At 44.9% G+C, this 15,372-nt stretch overlaps 1 protein-coding gene across 1 annotated transcript in view; it reads right to left on the bottom strand.

Moving 5' to 3' along the window:
- Positions 1-6,141: 6,141 nt before the first annotated feature.
- The window catches only part of LOC102421983 (FH1/FH2 domain-containing protein 3-like), a 15,112-nt gene continuing 5,881 nt past the window's right edge, over positions 6,142-15,372 (bottom strand). Inside the window, exons 2-5 of the mRNA XM_006108377.1 lie at positions 13,723-13,866; positions 7,396-7,637; positions 6,428-6,497; positions 6,142-6,219 (exon numbers count right to left, since the gene is read on the bottom strand). Of these exons, the coding sequence (XP_006108439.1) occupies positions 6,142-6,219; positions 6,428-6,497; positions 7,396-7,637; positions 13,723-13,866 (534 nt within the window). The remainder of the gene's footprint in view (positions 6,220-6,427; positions 6,498-7,395; positions 7,638-13,722; positions 13,867-15,372) is intronic.

The following is a 15,372-nucleotide window of genomic DNA, read 5'->3' as shown; positions in this document are numbered from 1 at the left end:
CACGAAACGATAAATCAGAATCGAGGGCTGTACTCCAATCACACCTACCTCAGGAGGTCACAGCCCTTGTGGGTGAATCCCATTTATAATGAGTCATTTACCATCAGATAAATCTTCCCAAGTAGCTACTTGCCACTCACGGTACCAGTGGTTGTTAACGTGGTGGTTGCAAAATCCTCTCGTGTGTTTATGCCAGTGCACACACTTCTCTCCAGGTCATGTCCATATTTATTTGGTAATTACCTTCTTTAATAGAACAATATCTGGGAGAGCTCCAGGGCATGGAGTGACTGCAGTAATAACAACACTGAGCTGAGCACACAGTTGGGCTGCCTCTCTTAACTCCCTCCCCAACCCTGTTAAAGAGGTACCATCATCCTGAGTTTGCAGTGGAGGAGACCGAGGCCAAGTCTGGGGAGGAAGCGGGGTCTGTGTCTGCAAAGACCATGCCTGAGCTCTCAACAACCTCAGCTGCTGTACTGCACTGGGCCAAACCTCCAGGGGCCAGGACTAAGCCCATCACCAAGGCATAGATTTCGTAGGTTCACACCAATTACATAACACCTACTACTCTCATAATGTCTTTTGCTTGCAAATCCATTGCTCGTTGCCAACTGTTTCCAAGACAGAGCTGGGGGGGGTCTCTATTTCTGCTATAGACCCTGCAGCTATCAGGGGAATGAATTCTGTGACCCCTGGCAATGAAATCCTGTAGACAAGGCCTCAGACAGACCAGAGAGGACTGCACTGCCTGCAACCCAGCATCCAACTTGTCTCCTTCCTGTCAAAATACAGGAAAATGAGCTCACCCACACTATGCGGTTCCATAATTAGGCTGCCCCATTTGTCCACTCGTTCCTGTGGTGGTGGCGAGGTGCCAACCCCCTTTCCTACTCCTGCAGAAAACACCACTCTCTCCAATTGCCTCCTTCCAGCTCCCTCCCCTGAGGCTTAGCCCTAGGGCTTGGCTCCCCTCTTTCCACCACCCACTGGGCCACACTAATTGGTGTGCATCAAGTATGATCCTCAAAAGGTGAGGACAGCTCAGTCTCCAATAACTGACAGTAACTGTGGCTTCCTCCCAACCATGAGTTTCTGTTCTCTATACCTCCCTTCCTCCCCCATCACCAAGCTTATGGCTGGTTTGCTGTGTGCAGCTGAAGGCTTGCCCCAATGCTGCAATGACTGCTCTGATGCTTTTGGAGCTCCTCTTTAGGAACCGTCTGCAGTGCCAATTTATGAGAAAAACAAGCAAATCAGGATGGTTCTTTCAGGATCAAAGTCAAGCAGTGACTATACACAACACAGCTCATTAGAATTTCCAAGCTCCAGTAAACATTTGCTCTGCGTGATGTTTTGCTTTCTCAACAAATCTAACTCATCCTCAAAAGAGAAAAAAGCGTTACTACTGAGAACATTCTATAGGCTCAGAGACTGGCTCCAGGCGTGTTTGGTTCTGAGTGTGTGCAGGCTCTGGATGAGGGCCATCTGGGGTCAAACCCAGCTGTGCCACTTCCCACCCGTGAGATCTAAGGCAAGTCCTTTAACCTCTCTGTGCCTCAGTTTCCTCATCTGGAAACGGGAAGACACTGCCACCTTCTTCATGGGATTTACAACATGTGTAAAGTTGCCGAGCACAATAGCCAGCACAAAGTAAGGTGCTCCATAATGCTGGCTCCTGCTGTCGCTACTGCTCCTCCTACTTATCTCAGAGGGTGAAAGAACTGCAAAGCCTTCGCCCAGGACAACACAGGGAGACTGCAGTTAGAAAGGGGACACACTGTCCTGAGAGAACATGACATCTAAAAGCCACACAGGAAAAGACTCACAGATTGGACACGCTAGCAATATATTTTGTGCATACATCAAGAGGCACCATAAGTTAAATGAAAAGATATTTGAAAGACAGGGAAAAAATATTTGTGACATAGCTGTCAAAGAGTTACTATCTATAATGTACACAGAATACTTATGTTCTCTCTGCTTTTATATCTGAAAGTTTCCGTATTAAAAACAAAGAGTAGCTATTCATCACTTTAAAAGGACACACCATGCAGGACACAAATGAGCAGAGAAACAAACAGGCACTACTCAGAAAAGAAAAGGTCAATAGTTGATGAACTAAGTGAAGACGAACAACCTCAGCAGTAATCAAAAATGCAAATGGCAATGCCAAGGCACACTGCACTTTTCAGAATCACAAAACTTCAGAAAACTTGTACCATCCAGTGCTGGTGATGGTGTGGGGAGTGGTCACATGCGGATGGTGGGAGGGCAAACTGGATTAGCCGTCACAGAGAGCAACGTGGCGATTTCAATATTTAAAATGTCTGTGTCCTTGATTTAGAATTCTACTTGTAAAAATCTCTCAAGAAAGAATGCTAACATGTGCACAAACGTGTGTGTGTGTGTGTGTGTGTGTGTGTGTGTGTGTGTATCACAGCAAGTTTGGTACTACAGAAAAATGGGAATCAAGCCATAGCAAAATGAATGAAGGTATTTCCATACAATGGAACACGAAGCAATGCTTTTTTTTAATGTACTGACATGAAAAATCTAAACTTAATAATATAAAAAGATGGCAACATGCATTTATGAATTCCTAATGCCAAGTACACAGTAAATTTGTTTTATACCTACAGATTCACAGGGGGAAAGAGGGGATTGTTTAATAAAATCGTGAAGGATGGGAACTACAAAGCCAGACCTCCTGAACTCTAAAGTCAGCTCCGCCCTATATTAGCTGTGGGATTCTGGACAAGACACTTCAACTCTTCATGCCTCAGTTTCCCCTCCTATCACATGGAGATAATAATAGTACCTACCTCAATATTCCACTGTGCTGTGGAAACTCATGAGCAACCATCAGCCAAATCCCTTCTAGCCAGGATCTCTTCACTCCTTGTTCTAACCCTGAACTTAAGGATGCTGTTCTCTACAGACCTCTCCATAGCATGGTGGGTTCTTCTCTCAGACCCCACATACTCCTCTTTGCCGATTCCAGGCCATTTCCCTCCCAACTTCCCTCAACAAGCCAGGACAGGGATTGGCAAGCTACCACTGTACGCCCAATCTGAGCCTACCATCTGCTTATATACAGTCTAGCAGCTAAGAATGGTTTTCACATTTTGAAATGGTTGGGGGGTGAGGGATTTAAAAGAATATTTCATGACACGTAACGTTCCAATCTCAGCGCCCATAAATAAAGTTTCGCTAGAATGCAGTCATGCTCACTTGCTTACCTGTTGATGGCAGCTGCTTTTACAAAGGCAGAATTCAGCTGAGTAGTCGCAACCCAAAGTCTAACATATTTACCATCTGCCCCTTGACAGAGGAAGTGTGCTACCCTTGCCGTTGAGGCATGTGGCAGTAGTCTGTACCATCCACTCCCAATCAGCTGCCATCATCTATAACCTGCCAGGTTTCTGCGCCATGTGTACTAAAATACATACAAGCCTGACAGCTGGGTGGCACAACTACTAACATCAGTGACTGAAGGAAGTTCGACATTACCTCTACGGGTTGGAATGTTGTGTGGAAATCAACAGGATGAAATGGAAAGTGCATATACTAAGTCCCACACAATGCTCGTGATCAGAAAGAATGACATATAGCCCTAGCCGGTTTGGCTCAGTGGATAGAGCATCGGCCTGCGTACTCAAGGGTCCCAGGTTCGATTCCGGTCAAGGGCATGTGCCTTGGTTGCGGGCACGTCCCCAGTGGGGAGTGTGCAGGAGGCAGCTGATCGATGTTTCTCTCTCATCGATGTTTCTGACTCTCTGTCCCTCTCCCTTCCTCTCTGTAAAAAATCAATAAAATATATTTAAAAAAAAAAAAAGAATGACATATAGAGCAGGACCAAGACCTGGTGTTTGCTGACAGAGGTGAGAACCAGGATGAACAAGAAAATGTTATGGGGAAATTTTATCCATAGAATGGAATTCTAAGCAGTAATAGAGCTATAACATTATGGAGCAAATTGAGGTCAGATGACTGTCCTAACAAGCAGAAAAATCCCGGATAGAACAGGGTGCCCCGGGAAGGAGAGAGCCTGAGCCTGGAGTGCACAGAGAGGGCCCTGCTCAGGGCCAGACAACCTTGAAGACTTGTTAGTCCTATGATTATATACTATTACATTTAAACCAGAAACTCTCATTCTTTTACTAATTAGATGCTACAAATAAATTTTCTTGGGGAAAAAATGAAAAGTACCGACATTTTTTCTCCCCAAATTTAAGTACAAAGATGAAACACAATCACGAGGATACTTTTAGGTGACAGATGACCAATAAACTCATATCTTATTTGGGAAGTGTTTGATGAGGTTTAGTCTCTATTTCTTCAGAAACCAAAACAAAGCAATATGAATTTTGAGTCTTATCAGTCCTTAGGATTACAGCACACATAGCCTAGCAGGCCTAAGTCTATAAGGAGACTTGGAGATTTTTCTCCTTTTCAACTCTCTTTGAAGTTTTATTATCCTCAATGGGAACACACCAGTATGACATATAAATCAAATACCCTCTCTAAAAAATCAGAAGGGTAAACTCACTCAATGACTATGTTAAGAATGGTTAGTTGGGAAGTGGTTTTGTCCAATTCAGTCATTGAAAGGCAAAGACCCACAGCTTGGATTTAATCCATGGCTCAGCCACCTAGTCCTGTGATTCGTCTCAAGGCACCAACCCCGATTGCTTGTTCACTTGTAGAGTGAGGATGACACCTGTCCTGTCTGGGTCCTTGTGAGAGTTAAATGATGTAATGGTCACATGATGTAGAAGGGCCATCTGAGGGCAGGTTGACATATACATTTTAGGACATCATGAATCTCTTTCTAGACTCTAACATTTTTATCTTCTTTTCAAAAATGTCAGCATTGGCTGGGTTACAGAGATATAAAATCCTGCCTGAGATTCCTCCTGGGTGGCGTATGAGGACATGTTGCTACAAGTTAGCAGTTCGTTGGGCCAGAACATTCAGGTAGATGGAGAGTAATCTAGGTCAGGCATGCTTCTGTGTCTTTCAGGGTCTACAGGGAATCTAACACAATGGATTACTTGGTACCAAGGTAATGGTACAGATGTTGAGCAGGTGACTAAGCTATGCATGCAGAGATCCTTTCCAACTTTGCTTCTCGCTACCCTTTCCCTCTATCCCACTCCCAGCTCTGCCAAAATCGTGCTGTTGTTTTGGGGCCATGAAGCAAAATCCCTCCAACAGGCCTTATGGATGAAGCCACATCGTAATCATCAACATGTAAAACCTTATCTGCTGTCATACTACAGCGGGAAGGCTGGGGAGGGTTGGGGGGCGGGAGGGGGCAGTAAGAGATCAACCGAAGGACTTGTATGCATGCATATAAGCATAACCAATGGACATAAGACACTGGGGGGTAGGGGAGGCTGGGGGAATGTCAAGGGGGGGGAAAGGAGACATATGTAATACTCTTTGTAATACTTTAAGCAATAAAACAAAATTTAAAAAACAACCTTATCTGCCTTTACAAGCTAGAAAATGTATTTTTCTCAAATAAATGCTACAAAATGTACATGAAAGTAATAATTTCAGTAAAATGAAAAAGCATCCCTGTCGAAAAGACTGGGACAGCAGCACTGAGAGCAGCGTCTGTGACCTCCCTGTTCCAGATCCCACCCAGCCCAGCGCCTCAAAACTGGGAATGCTGCCCAGGATGGTCCACTCCACTGCCGTTACCTATCACAGGGCACTGTTGCCTGAACTCACAACATAGGGACCTCTGAAAAGTGTAACAGCAAGAAACAGAACAGGAACGAACATGACACAAGTCATGTTTACACAAGTAAAAGATCACCAAGTGCTGCTGACAAGGTCTCCTACCTCTTACCCTCAGCATCTTTGGTGGGTTTAATTTCAGCCCATTGTGAACACTTTCCTCGACTCTCTCCATGTTGATTTTTTCAAAAGTTAACTAACTAGAAGCAGAGCTAGAGAGAGCTTCAAGGGCCTTTTGAACATTGCCTGAGTTTCTTGAAGATCTTAATCACAAAGTGCAATGTCCACAGTAGATGTTCTTTTTCATCAATCTGTTTAGAAGTTCTGGTATTCTTTTCACTAAAATAGAGCTTGTTGTACACAGACTCTCAGAAACAGAAAAACCTGTAGCTAGAGGCCTATGGTAGAGAAGGGTGTCAACACGGACAGTGTCTTGCACATCACTCCCAGACCAATGCCCTCCTCCACCTGCAAGAGAAGGCACCCAAAGGCATGGGCTGGCTCATCGGTTAAGTGATTCTGTGAATATCAGACCACTCAGGGCACTTCTCGGTAGCCAAGGGGGTGGGTGGTTCCTTAGGCATGGAGAGGAAGAAACATATCTTGATCACTCTCTTAGGATCACCCAACTTATTCTGAGTTTTGTTCTTGTCCACCATGCAGCCTCCTGACCTACTTTTGGCTCCAGGTGGATCTCCATGATGGGGAAAATGCTCCACCCAAATGAAATGAGCAGGACTTCCACCCTGGGTAGCAAGAAGAGGGGCACTGGCATTAGTGTATCAGCCCAGGGGACCAGGTCAGCATGGACTGGTCCATAGAACCCCATCATCCTAGTAAACTGACAGCATCGGAAAGACAGAACTGGCCCCAGGCCCCAGGGCAGCATGGCCATCCTTTTGCTGCACCTGTGTTTTACGGAACCACTTCTGCATTCCCTTGGCTTTTGTCAAACTTTATATTTTTAATATGCACAATTTCTCATGAAATTGTCAGTCTATCCATTTCTTCCTATCGACTTTCCTCATTCTTTCTTTCTCCCAGCCCAGATGTGAGGTTCCTATGGACAGAGATCACCTCTTTCCAATCACATCTCTTCTTGGCTTCAAACAGTCCTGGCCTATAATAGACACTTACTAAAAATGCTTGCTGTATGACTGACTAAGTGATGGCATTTGTATTTACTGAAACTTTATATGTATATACAATTATATATTTTATATTTATGCACGAATAGATTAAAACTCAGAGATTTGTGCTATTTCACTTAGCCTCAACAATGTATTGTCATGAGTATCTCAAGACTCTCACATTTATGTGGTGGCCTACCATTCATTTCCAGGCCAAAGCTTCGTGTTTTGGATTCTTTTCCATTAGATAAAGCACAGCTTTTAAAAGCAGATGTTAACTTTGATATTAAATGATATAAAAACACAAGTGGGTGAATTAGAGTTCATGGGGTTATAAGAACAAATCTGTGCTTGTCACCAGGGCCACCTTGCCCTGGGTAGTCCCGAGGGAATGTGGGTGGTGTTTTAATGGTAGAGAAGAGGCTGGGGAGCAAGGGGTGGGGGTGGTAGGCACCTGGGGAGTTGGGGCCTCCCTCCTTCATATCTTTGCGCCCTTTTCCAACTGAATGCTTACTTTTCACGGAGATCCCGCACTTGACTGGGCTTGAATCCTGGAGCCGCCTGGGAGCAGGGACTGGTGGGGGCCGACAGGGGACCCCTGACGCTCTGCACTGAGTGCCTGCGGCTGCGCCTGCGGTCCAGGCCCCGCTGCTCGCCCACGCCGCCCCCGGAACACAGGCTGGCCCTCCTCCGGTCCCGACGCCCACTGGGGGGTGGCTCAGCCGTCTCATCACCGTCCTCATGCCGCAGTGCCACCTGCAAAAGCAGAGAACGCCCAGTGAAGGTCAGACTTGACATCCTTTCATAGCCCCTGGGGCGGGGGGGCGGGCTGTGCACCTCTTCATTTTGAGATAAAAATTCTAGACCATTTGAACTTATTCTGACCTGGGTATTGACTCTGCTTCTTATTAAGCACACATTTGGAATAATAAGATTAGGGGCTAAAGTAGAGTTCAGATAGTTCTAATTCCTTGTCTAACCTCAGAGATTCAAAGATCAAATAGCATTCGGCTCCCAGTTCTCTGTGTGAATGAAGTGAAACCCATTCCAACTGCCTTTTGTCAAGGAAGGTAGAGACAATCAGAGAGTTTAAATGAAAAAAAAATCTGGAAAAATTATCAAAGCAACACCATAAAGTGGAATTCAATGGGGGCCTCTCTAAGTTCAGATCCTCAACAAAACATCCATTTCCTTAAAACAAGAGGAGTGCATGGAGGGGTGGGAGGGGCAGAGCCTCGGGCTTGGCAGTCAGGAACAGAACATGAAATTGGTGCTGATGTTCGCTCATGGTTTTGTTTTTACAAGATAATTCCTAGACTCACCAGTGTCTGCTGATGACAGGAAGAGAGATTTCACATTTACATTAGGGCTATAGTGACAGTTCCAAATTCTTTTGGTTCTAGGGAGCCCTACAGATTAGAGGCAAGAACCCTAAGAGCCAGAAAACACCTGGAGAGGACAGAACTCACTACGAGACGTATTCAGAACCTGTGGTGTGGAATCTAGCTAATTCTAAGTGCAGCAAGTGTCCTCCATGGGTGAGAGCAGCCCTGTCCTGGAAGATCCTTACTCTCGCCCAAATGATGCAGTGATTAATTTGCTGGACCCCTTCTCACTCTTTTAATTAACTGTGGAACACTGTAAACTAAAACCTAGATGAGGAGCAAGCAGATTCCAGAATTGAGCACTGACTGCTCATACACTGAGAAAGCAGGTAGGAGCAGTTCAAGGTGGCATCTGCGACAACTCTCACCAGCCCTTGAGGCTACCGAATGACCTGAGCATTCTTTCTAATGTTTTATTGTGGAAATGTTCAAAAGCACACTAAGTATGCTGAAGAGTATAAAGACTGTGATATGCTCATCACCTGTGATCAACTTCTGGCCAATCTTGTCTCATTTACACCCCATTCCCTATGGGCCCCAACCCTACACAGCCAGTTTTTCTTTAGAGGTAAATCCAAGATTATATCATTTCATTTGTAAACATTTCCATATAATAACCAAAAGATTAGGATTTCTAAAAACCATAACCACTATTCTTTTAAAATAATTTCTTAATATCTAACAAGCTCAACATTCCAGATGGAGGCCAAAAGCTATTAGCATTTCTTTGAGTTGATATTGTTACACTACTACTAACATCCATGACTGGCAGCCATCTTTATATAACAGATGCAAGCCTTTTCCATATTGCTATTCCACATCTTCGTTTTAATTCATATGCACACAACTTAATTGAACTTTTAAGTGAAGTTGATGCCAATCCTGGTACAATTTCAAAGGAACTAAATGCCCTGGCTGGTTTGGCTCAATGGATAGAGCATCAGCCTGCGGAATGAAGGGTCCCCGGGTGTGATTCTGGTCAAGGGCACACACGGGGGTTGCAGGCTCAATCCCCAGTAGGGGGCATGCAGGAGGCAGCTGATGAATGATTCTCTCTCATCATTGATTTTTCTATCTCTCCCTGTCCCTTCTTCTCTGAAATCAATAAAAATAGATTAAAAAGAAAAACAAAAAGGAACTAAGCTACTGACAGGTTGTGGCAGACCATAACAGTGCTAGGCTCCCAGAGAATAGCACTTCCCTTAACCTTGTGTAGCCCCCTCCTACACTGAGTCCAGGATTATCCACGTGACTTCCTTTGGCCAATGGGACATCAGCAAATGCGATGCAAACAGAGGCTTGAAAAGTATTGGTGTTTTGGGACTTGCCCTTCTAAAATGCTGCTATCATATGAAGAGGTATAGGCTAGCCTGGCCCAGCCAACAGCCAGCATCAAATGCCAAACCAGGTTCATCAGGCCATAGACCAGGGGTGGGCAAACTTTTTGACTCGAGGGCTACAATGGGTTCTTAAACTGGACCGGAGGGCCGGAACAAAAGCATGGATGGAGTGTTTGTGTGAACTAATATAAATTCAAAGTAAACATCATTACATAAAAGGGTACGGTCTTTTTTTTTTTTTTAGTTTTATTCATTTCAAACGGGCCGGATCTGGCCCACGGGCCGTAGTTTGCCCACGGCTGCCATAGACCCTTAACCCCAGTCCAGCCATCAGATGACTGCAGTTGCATGAGAATCTCTCAGTTGGACCAGGTCTGAATTTCTGACCAACAGAATCATAAACAACACTTGCTGTTTCGGGCTATGAAGTTTTTGGCATATTTGTTATGCCCAAGAGCTAACTGATAGACATTTTTTATCACCTACAACAAAGAAAGATCTTAAGAGATTAACCTAATAGTCAATTATTTCTAAAAGTACCATTTACCCCTCACCCCCAAAGTCTCCAGCCTTAAGATGCCTTTCCCATTACTAGGACTGCATTTTGAGAATTGAAAGTTAGAACACATAATCTGACAAAAGATTTCTTTTTATTTTGATTTGTGAATTTACGTATTTGTAAAGTTATATAAAGCTATAAAAATTCAAATGAATGAAACATCGATTAAATCACCTTTCTGAAATGGAATTAAATTACATGGAATTGGGCCTGTCCCCAGAACGTCCAGGACATATGGTCACCAGATATCTTCCACTATTAGGAAGAATTCTAGAAGCCCAACCAAGTTTTCTTTAATTGCTTACAAACATTCATAGAGGAAAATATTGGCTGTGCTTACAGGCCTCCTTGCTGCCCTGTGTATATTAAATGTAGTTGTCCTGAGGCAATAAATATATTTTTTTAAAACTGCATTAGCTTTCAGAACAAAATAAAAATCCTGGCTTCGCCTGGTATATACAGCACTCAGTTGTCACCTTGAGTTAGTATTCAGGGCATCTTCCCTCTAAGGTTAGCTGCTTTCTGATTAAATCATGCCCTTCCTTCAACCCAGCATCTGACAAACACCTTGTCATAAGACATGTGATATTAAAAGAGACATTTGAGCACTTACTGAACTTCTACTCTGGGCAAGTGTGCTGCTGTGTACTGGAGCTAGAGAGAGGAATGAGACATCTGACGTAGAGTAGCTCAAAGGGAAACAGACAAGCAAGTACTGGTACATCCTGAGGACTGTTCAGTCCAGGGTGTGAACATAAGCAAGTGCTCTTCCCTGGGTTAGAAACAATGTGTAGGGGACAAGCAGCAGGGACCCCTTTTACCTTGCCAAGGAAACCCCGTGGATGCAAGACACCTGAGGTGACTCCCACAGGAGGAGTACGCGTTTGCTAACTTGAGAACTGGAAGGAAGAATACTCCAGGTGCAGAAAAGAGAATGGGTCAAGAGAAGGTCTCCAAAGACCTGTCTTCACATTCGAGAAAGAGGAGATATTGAACATGGCTGCAACTTCAGACATCTTAGGAATGGCAAAAGGAAAGGCCACATGGGTCTGCGGCCACAGACTGTGTAGGCCCTTGTACTAACTCAAGCAGTTTAGGCTATGTCCTGCTGGCCATGAAAAAGGGTTTCATTCATTCACTCACATATCCATTCATTCACTCACTATTGTTTGTTTTCTTCAACAGAAATGACATAGTGAGATATGACTCTCAGGGGGATCACCTTGTTTTCAGCTGCAGGGAGTTAGGAAGAAAGAGAGAGCAGAGAAGGCCCCATGGGATGTAGCACCTGCAGGATGCCAACCTCGCCAGCCTCTGCTTTTGCTGCTCTCCCAGGCCTTACCCTCCAGTCACACCAGTCTCCTTTAGACTCTTCACACCTGCCAAGCTGGATTCTCCTCCAGTGCCCTTCTCTACGACACTGTCTCTTTAGGCTGTCATCTCAAATGGGCCTTCCTCATCCACACCTCAGTTTCTCACCCCACCTCATCCTCTTTTCTTCATGCTCACAATCTCAGATTCTCAGTTTATTCATGTACTTGGTCACTGTCTGCACCCCATTAGAATAAGTGCTCCTTTAGGACAGTGGCCTTGACTGACTAGGTGGCTGCTGTGTCCCGGGGCCTAGAGTAGTTAATTGTGTGTATCAAGTTGACTGGGTCACAGGATGCCCAGATATTTGGTCAAACAATGTTCTGGATAGGTCTATGCAGGGGGGTTCTCGATGAGATTAACATTCAAATTGCTTAAACGGAGTAAAACGACTGCCCTCCCTGGCATGGGGGGCCTCTTTCAGGCCAGTGAAAGCCTGAGGGGAACACAGGCTGAGCAAGAGAGAATTCGCTTTTTCTGCCCAGGGGTTTTAAGCTGGGACATTGATTTCCTCCTGCCTCTGCACTCCAAGTGGAACTTACATCACTGGCTCTCCTGGGTCTCAGGCCTTCAGATTTCACACCACCCAAGAGGAAACATGTCTCCAGATTCTGCCCCCCACTGGCCATGGAAGGAAACTGGGATGAGGAGGCTTAGCAACAAGGAATGTAATTTGCTCCTCACAAAATGTGCTCCAACCTTCATTTAGAGTCCAGACAATAGTCACATCAGATCAATAACTTGAATAACAGGGGGGCATTTGGCCCACTGGGAGCAATTAGAGCTCAAGTCAACAGGCCATTAAGCTATGATGCACAACCCAAAGCAGGGCCTGCTTCATAGGCATGTGTACAGGACTCCAAGGGCTCTGCTTTCACCATCTTGAAATTCTTAGTAATTTTAACTTTAAATTTGGTTTTGTAAGTGAAGTCCAGTAGGACGATGGAGCAGGTGCATGCTGGAGGAATTAGGCGCAATATGCATGTCTGCCATTCCACACGCCCATGAGCATAGAGTTCCAGTAGACCCTGATATGTGAGCGTTCAGTGAGACGACAAGTGAGTACAAGGTGAGTGGGTCACACCTCTGACTGGCTAAGCAGAGTCACTGTCAGCCCCAGAGGCCATGCTTTCCATTAAAACCAGAACTTGCTTTAAATGAGAGAGATGGTAATGCAAAGGTTCTATCCTACCCTTTCTCAACAGTGTTACTTTCCCATATTAGCCAACCACTTATGCTGAAATGATAACATATAAAAAATGAGAAGATAGGACAGCCCATAGCTCACAGTTCGTTTTCCTTTTAGCCTTCCTTAGTCATCAGTGAATTGAAGATAGAGTGTTGACAGAATGAACACATACGAAGAAATGAAATAAAAATAGCTGAGCTAGTTTTCACAGTTCTTCCCTTTTCCGGTAAGAACAAAATACCTGTGCATGCAGAGGGGCAGACTCCACATTCTGCTGATTCTGCACACAGGCTAGATGCTCTTATAATTGCATTTTCAACGGGCAGTGCACAATATTAATGAACAGTAAAACTCCTGCTGATACTTTAAAATGTTAACTTTTCTGTCCTTACAATGACATTAACAGCAAATAAAAAGACCCCATAACAACGAGAGAAGGACCAGGGAAGAAAGTAAAAAGATGTTTAGTATTTTTAACAGTAGTATTCCCCCTTTCATTTTTATTTTGCCCTACAAATTATGTAGTAGGCCCTGCCTGAAGTTAAACCCCTACTCAGTGTAAGAAATATGACCTGTCTTCTCTCTTTCTCTCTCTCTCTCTCTCTCTCTCTCTCTCTCTCTCTCTCTCTCTCTCTCTCTCTCTCTCTCTCTTCCTCAGCCTGAATGAAAGTACTTCTGGTAGGATGCATGTTCTTTAACTTAAAATAGCAATAAATAAATAAATAAATAGGCAAGGAAGCAAGTTACCAAGTTTCTGCTAGATCAGCGCTTCTCCCACTTGAGCGTGCTTCACAATCACCAGGAGGCTTGTGCAGACAGACTGCTGGGCCCGCCCACAGAGTTTCTGATTCAGCAGGCCTGGGCCTGGGCCTGAGAACTTGCACTGGGAAAAGCGCTGCTGCAACACACTTGGAAACACAGGTCTAGAGTATGTTGACCTTGGCCTCTGACATTTGTCCAAGCTGGGAGATGCCTTACAAAAGGCATGTGCTGTTACCTCATAAATGTTCAACTGCTCCACTAAGTCCAGGTCAGTCCCTTTCTTGTTCAAGTGCCGCTGGGACACGGCCGCAATGCCCAGCTCCTCCAGGCAGTCCACCACGTCGTAGAAGGTATCTTGGTCTGGCAATCCTGACAACGTCTGGATGGAGAAAGAACAGGACACAGACATGTCTTAGGGAACTGTCTCAAGGCCCTCAGGGCATTGTTTTACATGGTAGCCAGTGACTGTGATTATAACATTATGGGGGCAAAGGAAGACAGATAACAAGTTCAGTTGAGAAAAACGTTCTGTGGCGTAAGCAGCATGAACCCCAAGATCCCACTCCGTTAGTCAGGTGCTCTGTACTCCCCTCTCCTTGAGTGTAGGCAGAACACTCCCATGCCTGGGTTCCATTACATGGCAAGGGTGACGGAACTTTACTGATGTCATGAAGGTCCCAAATCAGATGATTTTGAGTTCATCAACGGGGAGATTAGCCTGGGTGGGCCTGACCTAATCAGGTGAGCCATTTAGAGTGGGCTAAGGCCTTTTCTGAGCTCAGTGTAGGAGAATGATTATCCTGCTGGCTCCGAAGCAGCAGCAAGCCACCATGAGTCCTACAGCTGCAAGGAAGTGAGCTCTGCCAACAACCACAAAGCTTGGAGGAGGACCCCAGGCCTCAGATGGGACTCCAGCCCCAGTCAACACCTTGACAGCAGCTTGTGAGGCTCTGAGCAGAGGACCAGGCAGGCAGTGCTGGACCCCATCCCATGGAAACTGTGAGGTGATAAATCTGTGCTGTTGTAAGCTGCTAAGTTTGTGGTAATTGGTTACATGGCAATAGAAAACCAACATAGTCAGTGACCGGCAACTCCTGTTAAGATCAATCTACTGCCCTAGATGGTTTGGCTCAGTGGATAGAGCGTTGGCCTATGGACTGAAGGGTCCTGGTTTCGATTCCAGTCAAGGGCACATGTCCGGGTTGCAGGTTTGATCCCCAGTAGGGGGCGTGCAGGAGGCAGCTGATCAGTGATTCTCTTTCATCATTGATGTTTCTACCTCTCCCTCCCTTTCTCTTCCTCTCTGAAATCCATAAAAATATATTTTTAAAAAATCGATCTACCAATAGCTGGAGTGATAACAATGTAATGGTTCTCTTTTCTTTCAATTTGGTAGGCCTTCCTTTGGTCTGTGAAATTTGGGAAAACATGAGAAATTCCCAAGCAGCAACCTAGAGACAAATAAATACATAAATAACCCAAGAAAGAAACAGCCGACTTCTCTGAATTCTACCTCTCTTACAAGAAGGATGATCTCAGACCAGGCCTCTGCTCAGCACTGTAAAGACCTTTAGCCCAACTGGCGTGGCTTAGTGGTTGAGCATTGACTCATGAACCAGGAGGTCACGGTTCGATTGTTCGATTCCCGGTCAGGGCACATGCCCAGGTTGTGGGATCCATCCCCAGTAAGGGGCATGGAGGAGGCAGCCGATCAATGATTCTCTCTCTCTCTCTCTCTCTCTCTCTCTCTCTCTCTCTCTCTCTCCCTCCCTCTCTCTGAAATCAATAAAAATAAATATTTAGAAAAAAAAAAGAACTGGAAGGACTGTTGAGGTGACTTACTACAAGTCTTTTATCTTATGAATGAGGGAGATAAAGACCTGGA

This window comes from Myotis lucifugus, unplaced genomic scaffold (assembly GCF_000147115.1).
Source record: "Myotis lucifugus unplaced genomic scaffold, Myoluc2.0 scaffold_2189, whole genome shotgun sequence".
Lineage (NCBI taxonomy): Eukaryota > Metazoa > Chordata > Mammalia > Chiroptera > Vespertilionidae > Myotis > Myotis lucifugus.
This window is presented reverse-complemented; position numbering and strand designations above follow the sequence as displayed.